This window comes from Myxocyprinus asiaticus, chromosome 50 (genome assembly GCF_019703515.2).
Source record: "Myxocyprinus asiaticus isolate MX2 ecotype Aquarium Trade chromosome 50, UBuf_Myxa_2, whole genome shotgun sequence".
Taxonomy (NCBI): Eukaryota; Metazoa; Chordata; class Actinopteri; order Cypriniformes; family Catostomidae; genus Myxocyprinus; species Myxocyprinus asiaticus.
The window spans coordinates 14,059,424-14,077,500 of record NC_059393.1 but is presented as its reverse complement, the minus strand read 5'-3'; the positions used below and the strand labels follow the sequence as shown (position 1 = coordinate 14,077,500).

At 38.9% G+C, this 18,077-nt stretch overlaps 1 protein-coding gene across 4 annotated transcripts in view; it reads right to left on the bottom strand.

Annotated features, from left to right (window-relative positions):
• The window catches only part of LOC127439273 (histone-lysine N-methyltransferase, H3 lysine-79 specific-like), a 54,763-nt gene that overhangs the window by 35,424 nt on the left and 1,262 nt on the right, over nucleotides 1-18,077 (bottom strand). For 2 of the 4 annotated variants that reach the window (XM_051695486.1, XM_051695487.1), the window contains exons 2-9: nucleotides 5,181-5,224; nucleotides 4,999-5,073; nucleotides 4,638-4,701; nucleotides 3,802-4,030; nucleotides 3,514-3,608; nucleotides 3,269-3,331; nucleotides 3,092-3,147; nucleotides 1,064-1,143 (exon numbers count right to left, since the gene is read on the bottom strand). In XM_051695486.1, the coding sequence (XP_051551446.1) occupies nucleotides 1,064-1,143; nucleotides 3,092-3,147; nucleotides 3,269-3,331; nucleotides 3,514-3,608; nucleotides 3,802-4,030; nucleotides 4,638-4,701; nucleotides 4,999-5,073; nucleotides 5,181-5,224 (706 nt within the window). Of the gene's footprint in view, nucleotides 1-1,063; nucleotides 1,144-3,091; nucleotides 3,148-3,268; nucleotides 3,332-3,513; nucleotides 3,609-3,801; nucleotides 4,031-4,637; nucleotides 4,702-4,998; nucleotides 5,074-5,180; nucleotides 5,225-18,077 lie in introns of those variants that run through there. The other 2 variants (XM_051695488.1, XM_051695489.1) reach the window with 2 other exon arrangements.

Below are 18,077 nucleotides of genomic sequence, written 5' to 3'. Positions count from 1 at the left end.
TTTTTACATGGAAGAAATGCATTGCTGGGGGCCTGGGTAGCTCAGCGAGTATTGACGCTGACTACCAGCCCTGGAGTTGCGAGTTTGAATCCAGGGCGTGCTGAGTGACTCCAGCCAGGTCTCCTAAGCAACCAAATTGGCCCGGTTGCTAGGGAGGGTAGAGTCACATGGGGTTACCCCCTCGTGGTCGCTATAATGTGTGGTTCTCGCTCTCAGTGGGGCGCGTGGTGAGTTGTGCGTGGATGCCGCGGAGAATAGCGTGAATGCACTCAACAAGCCACGTGATAAGATGCGTGGATTGATGGTCTCAGACGTGGAGGCAACTGGGATTCGTCCTCCGCCACCCGGATTGAGGCGAGTCACTACGCCACCACGAGGACTTAGAGCGCATTGGGAATTGGGCATTCCAAATTGGGGAGAAAAATGCGTTGCTGATATGGAAAACTTAACTAGTAAGAAATTAATTTTTGATATCTGTAATTGAGCTTTGAATAGGAGCGGATGACAGATCATTGTGAAATTCTACTAGTGAAAATGCAGTTACAGATACCAAGAATTACAGTTTTTACTCTGCAACTTATTTTTGATATCAAGAATGTGTATTTCTGCGAGTGATGACATCATTTTTTAATATAAAGAATTCACAGTTTTTACAAGTGCAAATTTAATTACAGGTATCAAAATTTAGCACTTTCATTAGTAGTAATTCCTTTCCTGATATCAAGAATTTACATATTTATGTCAACCATTCATATCCTGCACGTAATTAAAAGTCAATTTGGCTTGCGATACTCCTCAACACTAAATTAATTCAGACAGGGGACCTATGGGTCATTGCAGAGTAGAAAAACAAGTCAAACGGGGGGTCAAAGGTTTCACAGAGAGATGTTGAAACAGCTGCCTTTGAACTACACTGCGAGAAACTTCATTGTTTTTGAAAAGTAAGCAGCTAAGTGCCACTTCAAATGATTTAGTCATGTAACAATAAAATGATTAAAGTGAAGTGATATTATTTACTCAATCAACAAAAAACTGTCTAGTCTGACAGCGCATGATTACAAACCTTCCTTCATGTTAGCGAATCGCTCCTTCAGCTGGTGGTCCACCTCAGGACCAAAGGCAAAGTTATTCACAAAAATAACACTGCAAAAGAACACAACACACTACAGACCTGCATGGCACATACACTCAACATGCAAACAGTTCTCAATTTTAATGATACAACAGTCAGTACGTTTACATGCGCAGGAATAATCAAGCTATTGTGGATTGTTGCGTAGTCGTACTTCAGTCTTCATCTGACCGTCCAACATAACGTGTAATCAAATTTTTTTTAAGCAAGGATGTCAGCTGATGAAGTGGTTTGGATGTTTTCCAACTGATCTTTTATGTCATATTAGAATCCGTCCAACAATTTACATTCCTAGTGTTTGCACTACCTTGTTTTCATTGCTTTAGACTTCTGGGTTAAATACACGTTACACAATACCTGTCTTTCGAAGCATGCGCACAATACAGAGGCAAATTGTAGTCCGATTAACATGTATACATGCTGGATGAAGCCGAGCTACAATTGCATTATCTAGGTCGTTAAGTCTGACTTCGCAAAACTTTGCAAAAATGACTGGTACGGTTTCAGTCAGACTAAAGCATTTACATAATTCCAAAGATATTTTTTTTTTTTTTTTTGTACGGCCGAACCCAAACTTTTAAAGTGCATGTAAACGTCCTGAATAACAAGAACAACATTTAATAGTTTAAATTCAAAATCAAAAGGATTTCATTTGGTTGGAAGTCACATCTGAAAGATGCTAATTTGATACAAGCCTTTAAAGGTGCACTCAGTAATATTTAATGTATGTCATCTTGGACTTACACTGACAGCTAGGGGTGTGGATGCAGCATCATTCAAACGCAAGAGTTTTCATTTAAAGATGCCATTGTAGAAATTCATTACTCACTGTCAGGCATGATTAATTACTGTACATCAATGAGTGAAAGTGTCCAATAACAGAGCGGTTCCTGAGATTAAAAGTCCCACACACTCACAGCGAAGTGCTTCTTTGTTCTTCACTCAAGAGCCAAAAAGAAGTTTGTAACAGCCAAGCAGTTACAAGGAGGCCTTTAGAAGTACATTTAAATATGAGGATGTACAAAACTGCATGTACAACATTAATACTATGACATCAAAATGTGTTATCAATGACTTCATGCCTCATTATCTGAGTAGAATTCACACGAATTCAGTAAAAGAAGCTTATTAAGCTTATTAAGAAGTATTAACTACTCAATAATGATTTAAAATAATACATACACATAAGATAATATGTTATTTGGAACGTTTACCTTCTGCAATCATGGCGCTAATGTGCTAACATGCTAAAAGTGCCATAATATACACTGATTACACTGTTATTGTAAATTATGATGACACTGTTACTACTGCAAAGATGGTTGTATAAAAGAGTGTTAATGGGTAGAATACAGATAAAAGAATGATAAGAGAGGCATATCTTGGTGGGCAGATGTGTGAATGGCTTTCGGCTGATGGCTAATGAGTGAATGGGCACTTAAAAGTATTCGAGTAGATTTTATTCCTTTTGATGACAAAAACTAAATTTAAAAAAATAAAAATTGCATGACATATTCTTGGAAAATGTTTCTACACAACCGATTGTACAAATGTAGGTAAGTTTGCACCAGCTCGCTAGTAACTTTGTGTTGACTGATCTTTACTGACTGAACGGGAATTAGCTGTTGGCCTCAAAGCAGGTGGAGCTCCAAGTCACACCCACCGATGATGTGGGCCAATGGCAGTAAGAAGATGTTTAGCAGCAGGTAAAAACTTTTCTTAAAGTTCACCATGGCGTGCTGTTACGAACCACTGAAATGAACTAAAACACCTTCATGTTGGACAGATTTTAAATTACATCACACTGAGTGCTCATAATTTTAAAATTACTAGTAATTTCTTTAGGAGTAAAACTTTTTAATCAGGACAAAATTACTGAGTGCACCTTTAAAGTTCTTTATAAACTGTACTCTGATCCCATTGGTGGGAATATGAGTGGATGATTGTTTGTGATCATACCTTGTATTTGCTATTCGTTCCTTCCATTCTTCTGAGAGGAAATCTCCCTTTTCCAGCTGCCACATAAGACAAATCATATTAGCACAAACGGACCAAAGCACATCTCCTCAATTACAGAATGAAAGAAAAAGGCAATAAGGCTTTCATAGTTCATAATATGCTACTGTAAACACTTACCGTGTACTCGCCATGCTTTTTGCCATACCACTTCATCCACCTTTTAAACTCTTTGTCCATTGACTGCAAACATAAAAATTCAGATGTGAACATTACAATTTCAAACCCACTTTATTAAATTTTTAGTAAAGAGGTTGGTGTGTATTAACAGATTTCAGGAAGCTTTTGAAGGAATAGGTCCACCAAAAATGAAAATTAAGCTTCCATTTGTTTATGGTAATGTGATCTCGACAGAATGCTTGTACCTCTGCATAGGTTGCTGGAATGTCTGCTTTCTCAACGCCATAGTAGTGTTTACAGTTGGTGGCTGCGGCAACCTGAAGGACTACTTGACCAACACCTGCAAATTTGGATAGCAAAGATAACAAACATGATGCACAGTCAAATGGCTGACAGCAAAAACAAAGATCCACCTTAAAATGAGAGGACATTTGACTAAAGGCAAACTCCTAAGGATCAAATGGTTACAATTTAAACAGCATCAAATGGCTTATGTCTTTTATTTTAAAAGTTTGGGGAGCACGGTTACTGACCACTGCCCAGATCCACAAAGGTGTCTTCTTCCATCATCTCCATTTCATCGATAATCTGGGCCACCAGGTCGAATGACGTCTCTCCGTACACCTCAGGTGAAAAGGGTTCGTAGTTGTTGAGTTTCTCGGGGTCAGTAACAGAGTGATTGTAGACCTGCTGTAGGATATGTCGCAGCAGGCCGTTGGAAGGCCGCTTGTTGAGTTTCATGGGTTGGGTGGTCCCTTTCCACTACAACGTACACACACACACACACACAAACAAACACAAACACAAACAAACAGTTTTACACATTATATTCAGCAGCATTATATTTCAAACTACTATGTTAGTAAAAATGGAACCACAGAAATATATTTAAAAAACTCATGGAAGAAAACAAATGACATTCCAGACACCGCATGTACATCTCCCATTTTAGATCTTTGTTTATCTGGAAAGCATCACAATGTAATTAACACCTGCTAAATATCTTAAAAAGATCAGATTTACAAACATTCTAAATCATAAACATCTCAGACATCTGCTGAATATCTTATTGACATCCGAGAGGAAACGTCTTATAGACGTATTGCAGATGAGCAAACAACAAAAAAAGATACCTCTTCCAAATGTAAATACACACACATCAAATAGACGTTTGAGCGATGTACATGTGCTATTGGGGATCTATCCTGTTACATTTATTAAAGTTACTCTACAAAATACAAAATAATCTAAAGTACAAAAGTTACTCTACAAAGTTACTATTATATAAAATCAATAGAACAGCTCTGAGATAAAAGTTAACAGTTGATCAGCAGTTAAGACTATAAAACTTTAGTACAACATGAAATACCAGTTGGTGAATGCTGTCAATGGCTCTGTTGTACTTGTCACACAGTCTCTGCATACTTTCAAAGCTGCAAGAAAACACAAAATAAATGACTTATCTATCATTTTCTTCTCAAATACAAGACTGAAAATTAAACTAAGCATTAAAGCAATGTCTATTTGTATTGCAAGCAGTAAATCTTGCATGGACAACACATTAAATAACTAGACTTAAGATAAACACAAAATCTATGTAAAAATATGCATTTATTTTCTAGCATATATTTATACTACTAATAGGCAAAAAAATAAAAAATAAAAAAAAGGCATAAATGTCTCTGTTTGTTGTCTTTTCAGTCTGTTTTGTGAAAATTAGAATTTCTCACCTCTTGGTGTCATAGTCAATAAGTACGTAGTTCTCCATGGCCAGTTTAAGATCTGGGATCTCCTCACATACCCAGCTGGACAAGGAATCAAGTTCAGTTTCTCAATGATAATGCATATCTTATGTACACAAAACTGACAGAGCAATCAAAACTAAACGCAAAAACAAAAGAAAAAAACTTACCGAATGGTTTCAATGATTTCGTGTGCAGCATCATGGTGTTTATCCTAGGGAGAAGAAAAGTTATAAGTAGGGTTCGAAATTACTCTGACACACTTGCCAACAGCTAAATAAAAGTTTACATACACCTTAGCCAAATACATTTAAACTCAGTTTTTCACAATTCCTGACATTTAATCATAGAAAGCATTCCCTGTCTTAGGTCAGTTAGGATCACTACTTTATTTTAAGAATGTGAAATGTCAGAATAATGGTAGAAAAAATGATTTATTTCAGCTTTTATTTCTTTCATCACATTCCTATTGGGTCAGAAGTTTACGTACACTTTGTTAGTATTTGGTAGCATTGCCTTTAAATGGTTTAACTTCGGTCAAGCGTTTTGGGTAATCTTCCATAAGCTTCTTACAATAAGTTGCTGAAATTTTGGCCCATTCCTCCAGACAGAACTGGTGTAACTGAGTCAGGTTTGTAGGCCTCCTTGCTCGCACACACTTTTTCAGTTCTGCCGACAGATTTTCTGTCAGATTGAGGTCAGGGCTTTGTGATGGCCACTCCAATACCTTGACTTTGTTGTCCATAAGCCATTTTGCCACAACTTTGGAGGTATACGTTATAATTAAAAATCCAATAACCCAGTTGATGGATAATGCACATCTTGTGTTTTTAAACAATTCTGAATGAAATTTGTGCACATATTGTGTAAAATAATTGTTTGTCTAATTTCAACATATATGTGATAATTTAATGATTGACAAATATAACCTCTACAGCTATAGCTGCATTGTACATGCAAGAGGTCGACCGATATATCGCCACCGATAGATGATTTTTGGAACTCGTTTTTTCGGCAAAAATCAATGCCGAAAGTTGAATATATAGATAGATTTTTATTTTTATTTTATTTTTTTTTTGGATTTTTCCCCTTTTTCTCCCAATTTGGAATGCCCAATTCCCAATGCGCTCTAAGTCCTCGTGGTCGCATAGTGATTCGCCTCAGTCCAGGTGGCGGAGGACGAATCCCAGTTGCCTCTGCGTCTGAGACAGTCAACCCGCGCATCTTATCACGTGGCTTGTTGAGCGCGTTGCCACGGAGACATAGCGCGTGTGGAGGCTTCACGCCATCCACCGCGGCAACCACGCTCAATTCACCATGCGCCCCACCGAGAACAAATCACATTATAGCGACCACAAGGACCCATGTGACTCTACCCTCCCTAGCAACCGGGCCAATTTGGTTGCTTAGGAGACCTGGCTGGAGTCACTCAGCACGCCCTGGGATTCGAACTAGCGAACTCCAGGGGTGGTAGCCAGCGTATTTTACCACTGAGCTACCCAGGCCCCCTGATAGATTTTTTTTAAATTATTATTATTCGTCTGTTTCTGATGCTGGAGGATTCTACAGTTAGAACTCCTTGATTCTACAGTATAACAGTGGCCTCTAGAGGTAAAATAAAAAGCATCACTGACTCTGCGTTTAGTTTGTCATGCCACGTGACTACTACTATTGATGAATTACTTCTCATACAGTTTTTATTAGCTTATGAAATGGTTTACTTTATAGTGTTTAATGAAATACATTGTAGAAGATGATTGTAAGAGTTGTAAGAGCATGTTTTGTTTTCCTTATGTGTTAGTGTGAGCTGGGAGCACATACATTTCAAAATAAGAGTCCCAATGTATTGCTGGCTTGTTCATAGCTAAGTGTCCCATGTGCACCAAAATATTTTTTTCTAGTTAATATTGTGATTTTACTTGCACAATAAACTGCATCTGGGATTATATAATATATATAATTTAGGACAGATCTGTCACAGTAAGTAAAGATGTAGTACAGTTTTTAACATTTAATAAACTGATTTTTAAAAACTATCTGCCTTTTCCACAAGCTTAGTTATTGGTATTTGCAAAATCTACTATTTGTCGACCTCTAGTACCTGCTACTCTGTTCTTTTGATATCGGTCTCAGCATCAGTCACTGAAAAGCCCATTTTGGGTTTTAGTATTTTGCATTATTTGAAGTTATAACAATAAAAGAAAAACTGCAATTCTCTCATTATACAGTTGAAATCTTTTTGATTTGTTGACTTCACTTACATCAGTGAGTGTCCTATTGTAAGGCATTGTAAACTACATGTAATGTTGCAATTCCTAAAAAAAAAAACTATCGATCCAACTAGCTAGTAACCGGTTTTATTTATTCACAAAAGGCTTTTTTTGTTTTATTTTGGATGCTCATTATAAGGCTAAAATATTTATCCATTTACAAGACAAAAGTTTGTACAACAACAACACCACCACAAATTTGACCTTTCCAGTTTGTGTTGGGTCACGGAGCACAACTTTATCGCACACACAGCCACCAGCCTGCCTTTGAGAAGGTGAAAAAGTTCCTCTCTCACACGTGCCTGGATAAGTCAAAATGTTACCACAAGCCGTCACTGTACCCTTATGTTTAAGTCTTTGAATGCATCAGCATGATCTAGAGCTTATTTCAGGGCTCTCTGCAATACTTGATTCAGGCAAATATCTTTGTATAATGACTGCTAAACTGTATAATTGACCGTTGTCCCACAAAACAAAGTTCCAACAGAAATCTCAAACCAATATTTCCAATGTTCATTTATTTATTTATTGTTAAAAGGCCATTTAATAAGTAGGAAAAGGTGCAGTCTGATGGTCACAATCACATAATAAATAACCTGCACACTTCTGTCACACTTACAGTTGTGCACAAAAGTTTGCATACCTTTGGAGAATTGGTAATATATGTACCATTTTTAAAGAAAACATGAGTGAGCAGGCAAAACACATTTATTTTATTTCTTATGGGATTCATATTCAACTGTAGGTTATAACAGAATGGCACAAACATAGAACAAAACATGGCAACAAAGAAAAAAATGAAATGACCCCTGTTCAAAAGTCTACATACCCTTATTACTTAATACTGTGTATTGCCCCCTTTAGCATCAATGACAGTGTGCAGTCTTTTGTAATAATTGTCTATGAGGCCTCAAATTTTTGCAGGTGGTATAGCTGCCCATTCGTCTTGGCAAAATGGCTCGAGGTCATGCAAAGTCTTTGGTCGTCCTGCATGAACTGCACGTTTGAGATCTCCCCAGAGTGGCTCGATGATATTAAGGTCAAGAGACTGTGATGGCCACTCCAGAACCTTCACCTTTTTCTGCTGTAACCACTGGAGGGTCAACTTGGCCTGGTGCTTAGGGTCATTGTTGTGCTGGAAAGTCCAAGAGCGTCCCATGCACAGCTTTTGTGCAGAAGAATGCAAATTGTCTGCCAGTATTTTCTGATAACATGCTGCATTCATCTTGCCATCAATTTTCACATGATTCCCCGTGCCTTTAGAGCTCACACACCCCCAAAACATCAGTGAGCCACCACCATGCTCCACAGTGGGGATGGTATTCTTTTCACTATAGGCCTTGTTGGCCCCTCTCCAACATAGCGCTTATGGTTGTGACCATAAAGCTCTATTTTGATCTCGTCACTCCAAATTACAGTGTGCCAGAAGCTGTGAGGCGTGTCAAGGTGTTGTCAGGCATATTGTAAACGGGCTTTTTTGTGGCACTGGCTCAGTAAAGGCTTCTTTCTGGCAACTCGACCATGCAGCTCATTTTTGTTCAAGTATCGTCATATTGTGCTCCTTGACACAACCACACCGTCTTTTTCCAGAGCAGCCTGTATTTCTCCTGAGGTTACCTGTGGGCTTTTCTTTGTATCCCAAACAATTCTTCTGGCAGTTGTGGCTGAAATCTTTCTTGGTCTACCTGACCTTGGCTTGGTATCAAGAGATCCCTGAATTTTCCACTTCTTAATAAGTGATTGAACAGTACAGACTGGCATTTTGAAGGCTTTGGATATCTTTTTATATCCTTTTCCATCTTTATAAAGTTCCATTACCTTGTTACGCAGGTCTTTTGATAGTTCTTTTCTGCTCCCCATGGCTCAGTATCTAGCCTGCTCAGTGCATCAAAGTGAGAGCTAACAAACTCATTGACTATTTATACACAGACACTAATTGCAATTTAAAAAGCCACAGGTGTGGGAAATTAACCTTCAATTGGCATTTAAACCTGTGTGTGTCACCTTGTGTGTCTGTAACAAGGCCAAACATTCAAGGGTATGTAAACTTTTGATCAGGGCCATTTGGGTGATTTCTGTTATTATTATGATTTAAAAAGGAGCCAAACAATTATTTGATAATAAATGGCTTCATATGATCACTATCCTTAAATCAATGCCAAAATTTCACAATTTCTACTAGGGTATGCAATCTTTTGAGCACAACTGTATAAATGCATAACTGGGACCCTTTAAGATCCCAGAGGCCATTCTGAATTATTATTGAGGCTACTTAAGCCTGGATCGTGTCTGTACTAAAGTTCTGACCCTGACGAACTCGCTCAGTCCTGCTGTAATCGAGCCTCTTGAGCTGTGTCGCTGCCTGACCCAGTGACCCACTTTCCATCAGCAGAGTCCTGAGAAGAACTCTGCCTGCCGGAGTGTGCCGCTGCTGGGCCCCTCTGCTTTGCCAAGCTCCTCCCCATTCAGCATAAAGCCGTTTTCCCACTCAGCTGTGCATACGGCGGATCTAGTGCTCTTCGGCCCAACCCACTGCTGCTCTAAAGCAAGTGTAATGTCACTGAAAAATAATGCGCCCATAGTGTGAGCTCGAACAAGTGTGCTTATTTATACTCACTCCTCTTGTAAGTCATACGAGTAAATGATGACAGAATTTAAATTTTTGGAGGAACTATCCCATCAGGACATGACTGTTTTGTGTTTTTTTTACGAAGTTAAATGAAAACACCAGCACTTCTAAGACAGATGAAGTGTGTGTACGTGCACGAGCAGACAGCCCATAGTGCATCGTGCTGAATGGGAGGGGGAGTTTGTGTAATACGTAAGAAAGAACGGGGTGTTCTGGCGGTCTTGTGCTCACAGCAACACCAATGCGACAGCTAAAAATATCACACTGGTAAGAGGAAAGGAGGGAAGGAAGACAGAGAGAGAGCAAAAAATATCAGCATCATGGGCGGCACTTTGTCACGAGTACGCTTGGCGGTTGAACTGACTCACGAATATGAAAGTGGACTCTTTACTCATCTCATGCAACCTCGGAATGAGTCACAGAGGGGGTGTGAGGGGAGGAAATTACGCCTCGTAAACATGTATCGTTTCATTGCGGAGATTACCTCATAGTACAACCCTCGTACACAAGTAGGAGGGAAGAATTAGACGTTCTTTTTGGCTGGGATAACGAAATGTCACACCTTGAATATATTACGTGAGCATTATCATGTTTAATCATGTCAGTGTTGTTTGCAACAATTCTGTACAATGTTCAGGCAGTGAGGGGGTGTCTCAACCAAAATTCCTCTTTGTTAGTTGTGTTTGCTAAGGCAAGCATCACAATTACTATTGCTCATACTACAGATACCTGGGATTGTGTGGCTTGTTGAAAAGAGATGTGGGAATGCTTTTCTAAGTGATCAGACAGCATCCACAGAGCAACTAGTGGTCGACCAATATTGGATATCGTCAATACCTCGAACTAAAGTGCCAATGAATAATAGCTAAAGAAAGCCAATAACCGACTAATCAGCAGACAGTTATAAAATCTATGTATTGAATGTGTAAAAAAAAAAAAATGTTCTTAGTCTTTCCTGGTCAGTTTCAGTGCTATTTATTGAAGTATTAGTCTCTTACCACCTAAACTAGACATGCAGAAAATGACACTTGCGTTGCGGTTGCGTTGAATTTGCAAAGATATGAAGAATGTTTATGTTTGTCTGCCTCGGTTGCATTATGTTATGAGTGTGAGCTGCTCTCTGAAGGCAAATTATTTTGTAACAAACAGGTATAAAAAAAAAAAATGCATTTTACAATAATTGCAACTGTGAGCATGCAAAGAAGTAAATTATACATTTCTGCGATTTGGGATTATAGTGTTCAAATCAGCAGCGAACGGTACCCAAGTTCACATGAACCTCCCCCCAGACCACCTTTCAGAAAACACCGTTCACATCAACTAAACTTTGATGTCAAACGAACCCGTGTGCACCAAAACGTACAATGTGAAAGTTCCCGCAGATACAGATTATTATGCAACCAAAATCTAAATAACCAGAAAATAAAAATGTGGTGCATAACAAAGAACTTTTAACTATAAACAATTCCAAAATACTTCGGGGACTCTTCTTTTAAAATGTTTGTGCTCCCAGCTGTTCACAGTAACAAAAGGGGAAATATTAACTCTATATCTTGCCCAACATGTAAGCATTCACCAAATTATGTTAATAGCTTATATATTCACCAGATGAAGGGTTTTATATTTCACCAGATGTTGTTTTTTTGATTATATATGTTGGAGATGCAATGTCTCTGCTTAGTCATTCCATAAATTAATATGGATGAATATCGTCAATGACAGATATAGAAGCAGCAAGATGTCAATGATTGTTTATACAGTACCTCCAGAGGCTTGTGTTGTACCACAGAACACTCCAACGTTGCTCACGGAAAAAAGTAAAACTATCTGTGAACTATACATTTTTGATAATAACCGATTTTTACTGATAATAGATCCCAAAGCAACTACCAGTGCCATTTAATCAGCAAATACAATAGATCAGATGACTTTAAGAGCAACAAGCGGAAAAGAAAAACCATCGTCGCTGATTTTGACTGATAATCGATTTTTGCCTATAACAGTTCCAAAAGCAGCTATTGGTGCCAAATAATTGCCAAATATGATATGTCAGTCTACTCTAACAGCAACACGCAGAATAGACACTGATGTTGCTGATAACCGATTTTTGCCAGTAATAGATCCAAAAGCATATATTGGTGGACCTCTAATAGCAACACACTAAGAACCACTCAGAACACCTTAGAAAACGTTAGCAATGGCTTAACAACACGTTAATAACCAGATCAGAATCAATCAGATCAATCAGAACACCTTAGCAACTGCAACACCCTGGCAACCACCCACAACGCACTGTGGCGGTGAGTTCCGTACAGGCAAGTGCCACTCACATTTTCTTTAGAAAATATATTACAAAAAAAAAAAAAATAAAAACTAAAACTAAAAAAAACTAAAAGGCAGTTAGCTTTTGGTGTTGCATCATATGGAAGCACTTATTGATGATCTAAGTTTCCAGATATGCACCCACACACAGTAGTTTTAATTCTGCGAAACAGGACGCAAATGTTTATATTGAGCGGTTGAGTAAGTAGTTTACAGCAAAAGTACTGCAGGGAAGAAAGAAAACAGTGAAGCTCACTGTTCGATAAAAAATCCTCTCCATTTTCCCACCCAAGGTGAGTGGGATGCTTTTGTTCAAAGCACAATGTGAAGCCGCAAGGCAAAATGGCACACTAGTGGACACGGAGCCGTCAACAGCCAATGAGACAGCGGGAGTGGAAAAATCACCTGCCTGAGTCTCTGAAAGGCAATAAAATTCAAATGAATAGAGGGGATTTAAGCTTTTTAAAATATACTGTCACAGAGAGTAAGAAATATTTTAAGGCACAGGAGAATTCCCTGATGAAGGAAGAGGAGGTAAACTAGTCAAAAACTAGTGTAGCAACAAAATATGTCATGAGGGTGAATAAATGGCAATTTACGTTTTTGGGGAAACTAGCCTATTTTTTTTTTTTAAAGGAGAGTGAAAAGGGAGGTCCAAACCAACACAGTGTACGATATATGGACAACCACCACCCAGACCCACTAATTAACAGTAGCTGCCCCTCCCTAAACAAAAACTTGCAAGGCATGTCTACAGCTTGTTAGTGGGCACTCTGTAATTCTGTTTACCCAATGGCAGGCTTTGCAGAGGGCAGAAATATGGCTCTCAGTATGTGGGGCAATCATCCCTTATCAACCAAACTCAAAGACGGAAGTCATCTGAGGCCAACAGAGGCACTAAAACTGCTAAGTTCATGACTCCTACGACACTAGAAAAGACACGTTGAATGACACATGAATGAAAGAAACTGGAGTTTTCAGTGACGCAGCAGCACTGAAAATAACAGCTTCTGAGAAACCCACCTTCTCGGTTTATGTAAAAAAAAGCCCAATTCATAGTATAATAAATGGCGGGAGGGACAAACGAGACAGTTGTCTCTGTAGTAACCACAGCCTTTAATCTGCCCCCATTTCCGTATACGATCAAAATGGCTCAATCCTTTGTGGCAACATTGGTGGCGTGATAATTACGAACTTTCGGAAGATAACAGCACTTTCCGAACATGTGTTCTCATAAAAGCAATGACACAAAGCTGTCAATGTAAACACGCTTGCCCTGTGTTTTCATTATCTTAGTTTGTGACTAATACCAAGTTTGAAAACCTCTTTCAGACAAGAAATATAATATGTAATGGTTGATCTACCATCAGCCAGTCATCAGTCAGTTGCAAAATAAGCCCTGACAGAGAAATCAGGACCTCGACGAAAAGCAGATTTTTGTTTCATCCTGAAGGGATTAATTTTTCAATAATGACAGACTTGACTGTACATTAAGGCTAGGGTATATTTTGTTTTTCTGTGTGTCATTACGTCTTGTGCATAGTTGAGCGCTCAGTCTTTCAAAGTATACTCTTGTGACCATGTTCGATACTCTTTAGGACAGTAAATGACAGGCGGCTTTACAGATGATGCTCACAGACGTGGACCGTCCACGTGTCTACAAATATTGGGCTGCGGACAGACGCACGGACTGTGGAAATGACAAAATTGACATTATGTGCACTGTGCGAGAGATGTAGTGCCATGTGGACAACCAAAGAAGCAATACTTTGGCCTTTATCCCACAAATTAGACAGCTACCTACTAAGGATGCAAACATGTTAAATCCATCAAATAACATCTTTGTTGTTTCTTTAATTAACCTTTCGGTTAATTTTTAACCGATAATATTAGTCGAACCAATTGTTAATGCCGGTTAATCGGTCAACTGTCTACATCCCTATCTACCAAATAAATTATATTTTTATTTGAGTCCAAGTGATTTTATGTCCATTTATTGATCATGTCAGAACAAAGAGACTGTAGAGTGATTCGAGAGACATGGAGGAAATTGGTTGCCAGGGACAACAATCAAATATACAGATATACAAAGAAATATGAGCGCAGAATGCCGCAATTGACTAATCGTAAACAAGTATTCCAAAGAGACGTGTAATAAGGCTGTATATTCGGAGGCTGTTTGGTGTTTTGGCATATTTAGCACTGTAACAGGGAATATTGGAGCATATGTGTGTAGTGGGGGGGCTCAGCCCACTGTCAACCATCCAATTCAGCAGCAAAGCATCACTGGAGTTAATCATGCCATGGAATCTGTGTGTTGTGTTTACTGTAAAGTTGCAGTGACTGTACAATGCTTTCAAAGACAACACAGACGGAAAAATAGTGACTGGTCAGCCCAGAACAAACCTTTAATTGCCACGGGATATCATTCTAGCAGCAATTAAGGCCCAACAGTAGGAGCAACTAAATTTTTACATTTTCATAAGACAATGTGAATTTTAATGCCACCGGTTAGCAGGGCATTGCAACGCAGTTGCTAGGCCATTCTAGGTGGTTGCTTAAATGGACCAAATCAATAGAGCCCACCCCATTCTCTGATATTCTGGTCCGTATATATGTCTGGGTTCCATCCATCAAAGTAGGATTTTATCGCCCATTTTATTGTCCACCAGGTGGAAATTGCAAGTCTGACTGCTTAGAAAAGTAACACAACCAGGGCTGCGTTTCCCAGAAGCATTGTAAGCCTAAGCAGATCATAGAAATCATTGGCGCCAATGGTCTCTCGCTTTTGGGAAACACAGCCCAGAACCTTAACAATCCACACAATTTTGAGATATCTTTCTTGACTGTGGCACACAAAGTCTAGGATGAGTTAAGCCGGCGTCACCCTAGCCAATTTTTCCAATTGTTTTCTGGTGTGAGCTTCAGTCACATAATCGCCAGCGAGCATTAGCATCTGCCAGTGGGAGATCTTTAATCACTTGACCGTCGGGACTCCCTGTTAAGGTAATGGTTCCAGAAATGGGAAATAAGGATCCAACAAGAAAAAAAAAAAACGTTCTGTCACTGGGGCATGATGTTGTTCGCTCTTTAAGTGACCAATGAGCTTCTTTTTTTTTTTTACTGAAGAACTGACAAGACGTCAAGATGATTTAAACTTTTTCCCATCGCACTCAGCAGCATATCTTCATAAACGCTAATTGTAATCCATAGCAATTGTCACTAAGCGTATTTTCCACACTAAAATGACTAATGAAAATTTTAAAGTGGAGGTATAACAGTCTGTTTTCTTTACTCAAAGAAAGCAGCACATGGACATACGCGTTTTATGACAAGCCTCGAGGGGATACATACGCAATCACACACTTTCAAATTAAAGTTACTACATTAAAGTTAATCCTACATCACTCTATTACAATTTGTTATGCTCATGCGGTATTCCTGTTGTTATTCCGGTGAGCTCCATGTAACGGAATCAGAGAGAGAGTTGTGGTAAGCTGGTATGTCTGTCACCCCTCCACCATCTTGTATCGGCAACTGTGTCATACCTCCGAATGAAGAAGAGAAAGATCTCGGCAAAACAGTCGGCAAGTGTGACACCCTTGGCCAAAATAGAGTTGTTTTGAGTCTGCTAGTGTGACGCTGGCTTTACATGCCTTACAAAAATCAAGAGATCATGGCAAATTTGCTACAAAATTGCTGTAAATTCACCAATGATCAATTTCACATGCAAATGAGCTTTGCGGCAAACTTGCGGAAAAAATGTCCATTGTTGCCAAAGGTTTGATGCAGGTTTACCACTACCGGTGAAGAGCTGCAAACTTCTGGAAAACATTTGCGGCGAATCACAAGCTTATTTGCATGTGAAAATAATGAGCAGAAAATCTGCTGTAAATTTGTGGCAAGTTTGCCAGAACTGTAGTTTTGTTTTGTTTTTTGTTAAGTTTCAGTTTCCCATCCCTTCAGTTTAATACAGACACTCCCCAAGCAAGCACAGTGTTTCCCATTAATTACCTAGACAGTGGCGGCCCGACTAATTTGTCCCGCCACAGTTTCATAATGGACCGAAAATATTTTCCCACTTCTCATAATACACAAACGCACTGGAACCAATTATCTAACATTAATGTTATTACCAGCAGCTCTGACAATGTAACTATTTTCAGCATCTGAGGAGCAAGTTCAACACAGGTAACAACTTTTGCTTCATTTCTTTGATGGCTCACAGGGCTCGACATTAATGCTTGTCCCGGACAAGTGGATTTTTGAAGGGGCAAGTGAAAGAGAATTTTACTTGCCCGACAGGACAAGACTGATTAGACGTCAATAACAAAAAAAATAATCAGCTATATTTGTAATAGCCTAGGCCTGTGTCACTAATTAGAAAGTTCATATTCTTATTCTGCTGTTGAAAGTAATGAAGAGCACGTAATTTTATAACTCGCTAGTGTTCAAGTAACAGCTGCGCCGTTTGATTGACAGGTGGTGTGTGTGTGCTGAACATGCGCTTGTGTTCTGAAAATGCTCGCGTTAATGCGCACCTGAACGGTCAAATACATTTCAAAATTCCGCCAAAATGCCCATCTTGGTGAGGTATTCATGTAAACAATGGAGAAAAAAGTGGATTTGTATTAAAATGTCGGACTTGTAAGTGTAAATGTAAGCTAATAGACCTACTGCCGTCTAGTGTGTCATTATAATAATCAAACAACCACAACAAGAAAATGAGAACACACTCACTGCTCTTGACTGAATAACTTTAATAGCTTTAAAAAATATGAATGTATCATAATCATACAGTAAAGACCAGTAGTAATTTTATGTTGCATTTCATTCTGAATGTTTACTTGAATACTTGATAGCCTACTGCTGTTAAAAACGTTTAAAGCTATTAAAAAGCATTGAATAGCACATGATAATGCTTAATGTCGAGCCCTGGCTCAAATGTATGCTCTAGTCGATTTTGTGTTTTGACCATTTGCGTTAAACTCAGTCTCATTTATGCTTTGTGGGTGTGACTTTTTGCCGTGTCATCACCATTCATATCTATACATCCAATGTGTTTATGATTAAATTACTACTAGAGCACAAAATTGTTTACAAGAGCACAAAGTTCTTCATAGATCTAGCCTCTCAATTTTGCCCTCAAAGGGCACCGGATTGATGCATTTATCTTTAAAATGTTCAACATTTTCTTATGGGGGGCATGCCCCCGGACCCCCCTAGAGTGTCTGCGGTCCACCCAGCACAGTCTCACAAAATCCTGTGGGAAACACTGAAGCACCACTAATAATGTAAATATGTTTAAACGCTCCATTTATCAAAAAGCCAATCCTCAAGTCCGGCAGGTTTTACAACCCCCCTAAATCCGCCAGTAACGACTAGTTTGTCAGTTAGTGCCAAACTTTATGTTATTTTTCAAGAGATTTCAGCCATATGGGTTAGGTTAAGAAATGTTCTGCTCCTTCAAGATGTATGCAGATGGCAACCAAAACACAGCATCATCCCAATGCAAGGGCTGCCAAATGAGCAACCACAGTTGAGCCAACAGGACACAAACCATTCTTCAATAGCCTACTTCGAATGAACTAATGTTCCAACATGTACTGTGTGCACCCTTCTAGGATCATACAAGCATTGCAAAACAAATTAAGGGAAACGTCTACACTGTAAACATAAGGCCAAAAAAGAGATATGGGACAGATATGAGAGCTGGCTGTCAATAAAAGACAAGTAACAACATGGAGATACCATCCTCTTGCTTGAGTTCACTGCTTGCCTTTGTTTAACACCCTCCATATGATATTTCGCACACAAAGCTTAAGTACACCTAATATATCCCCATT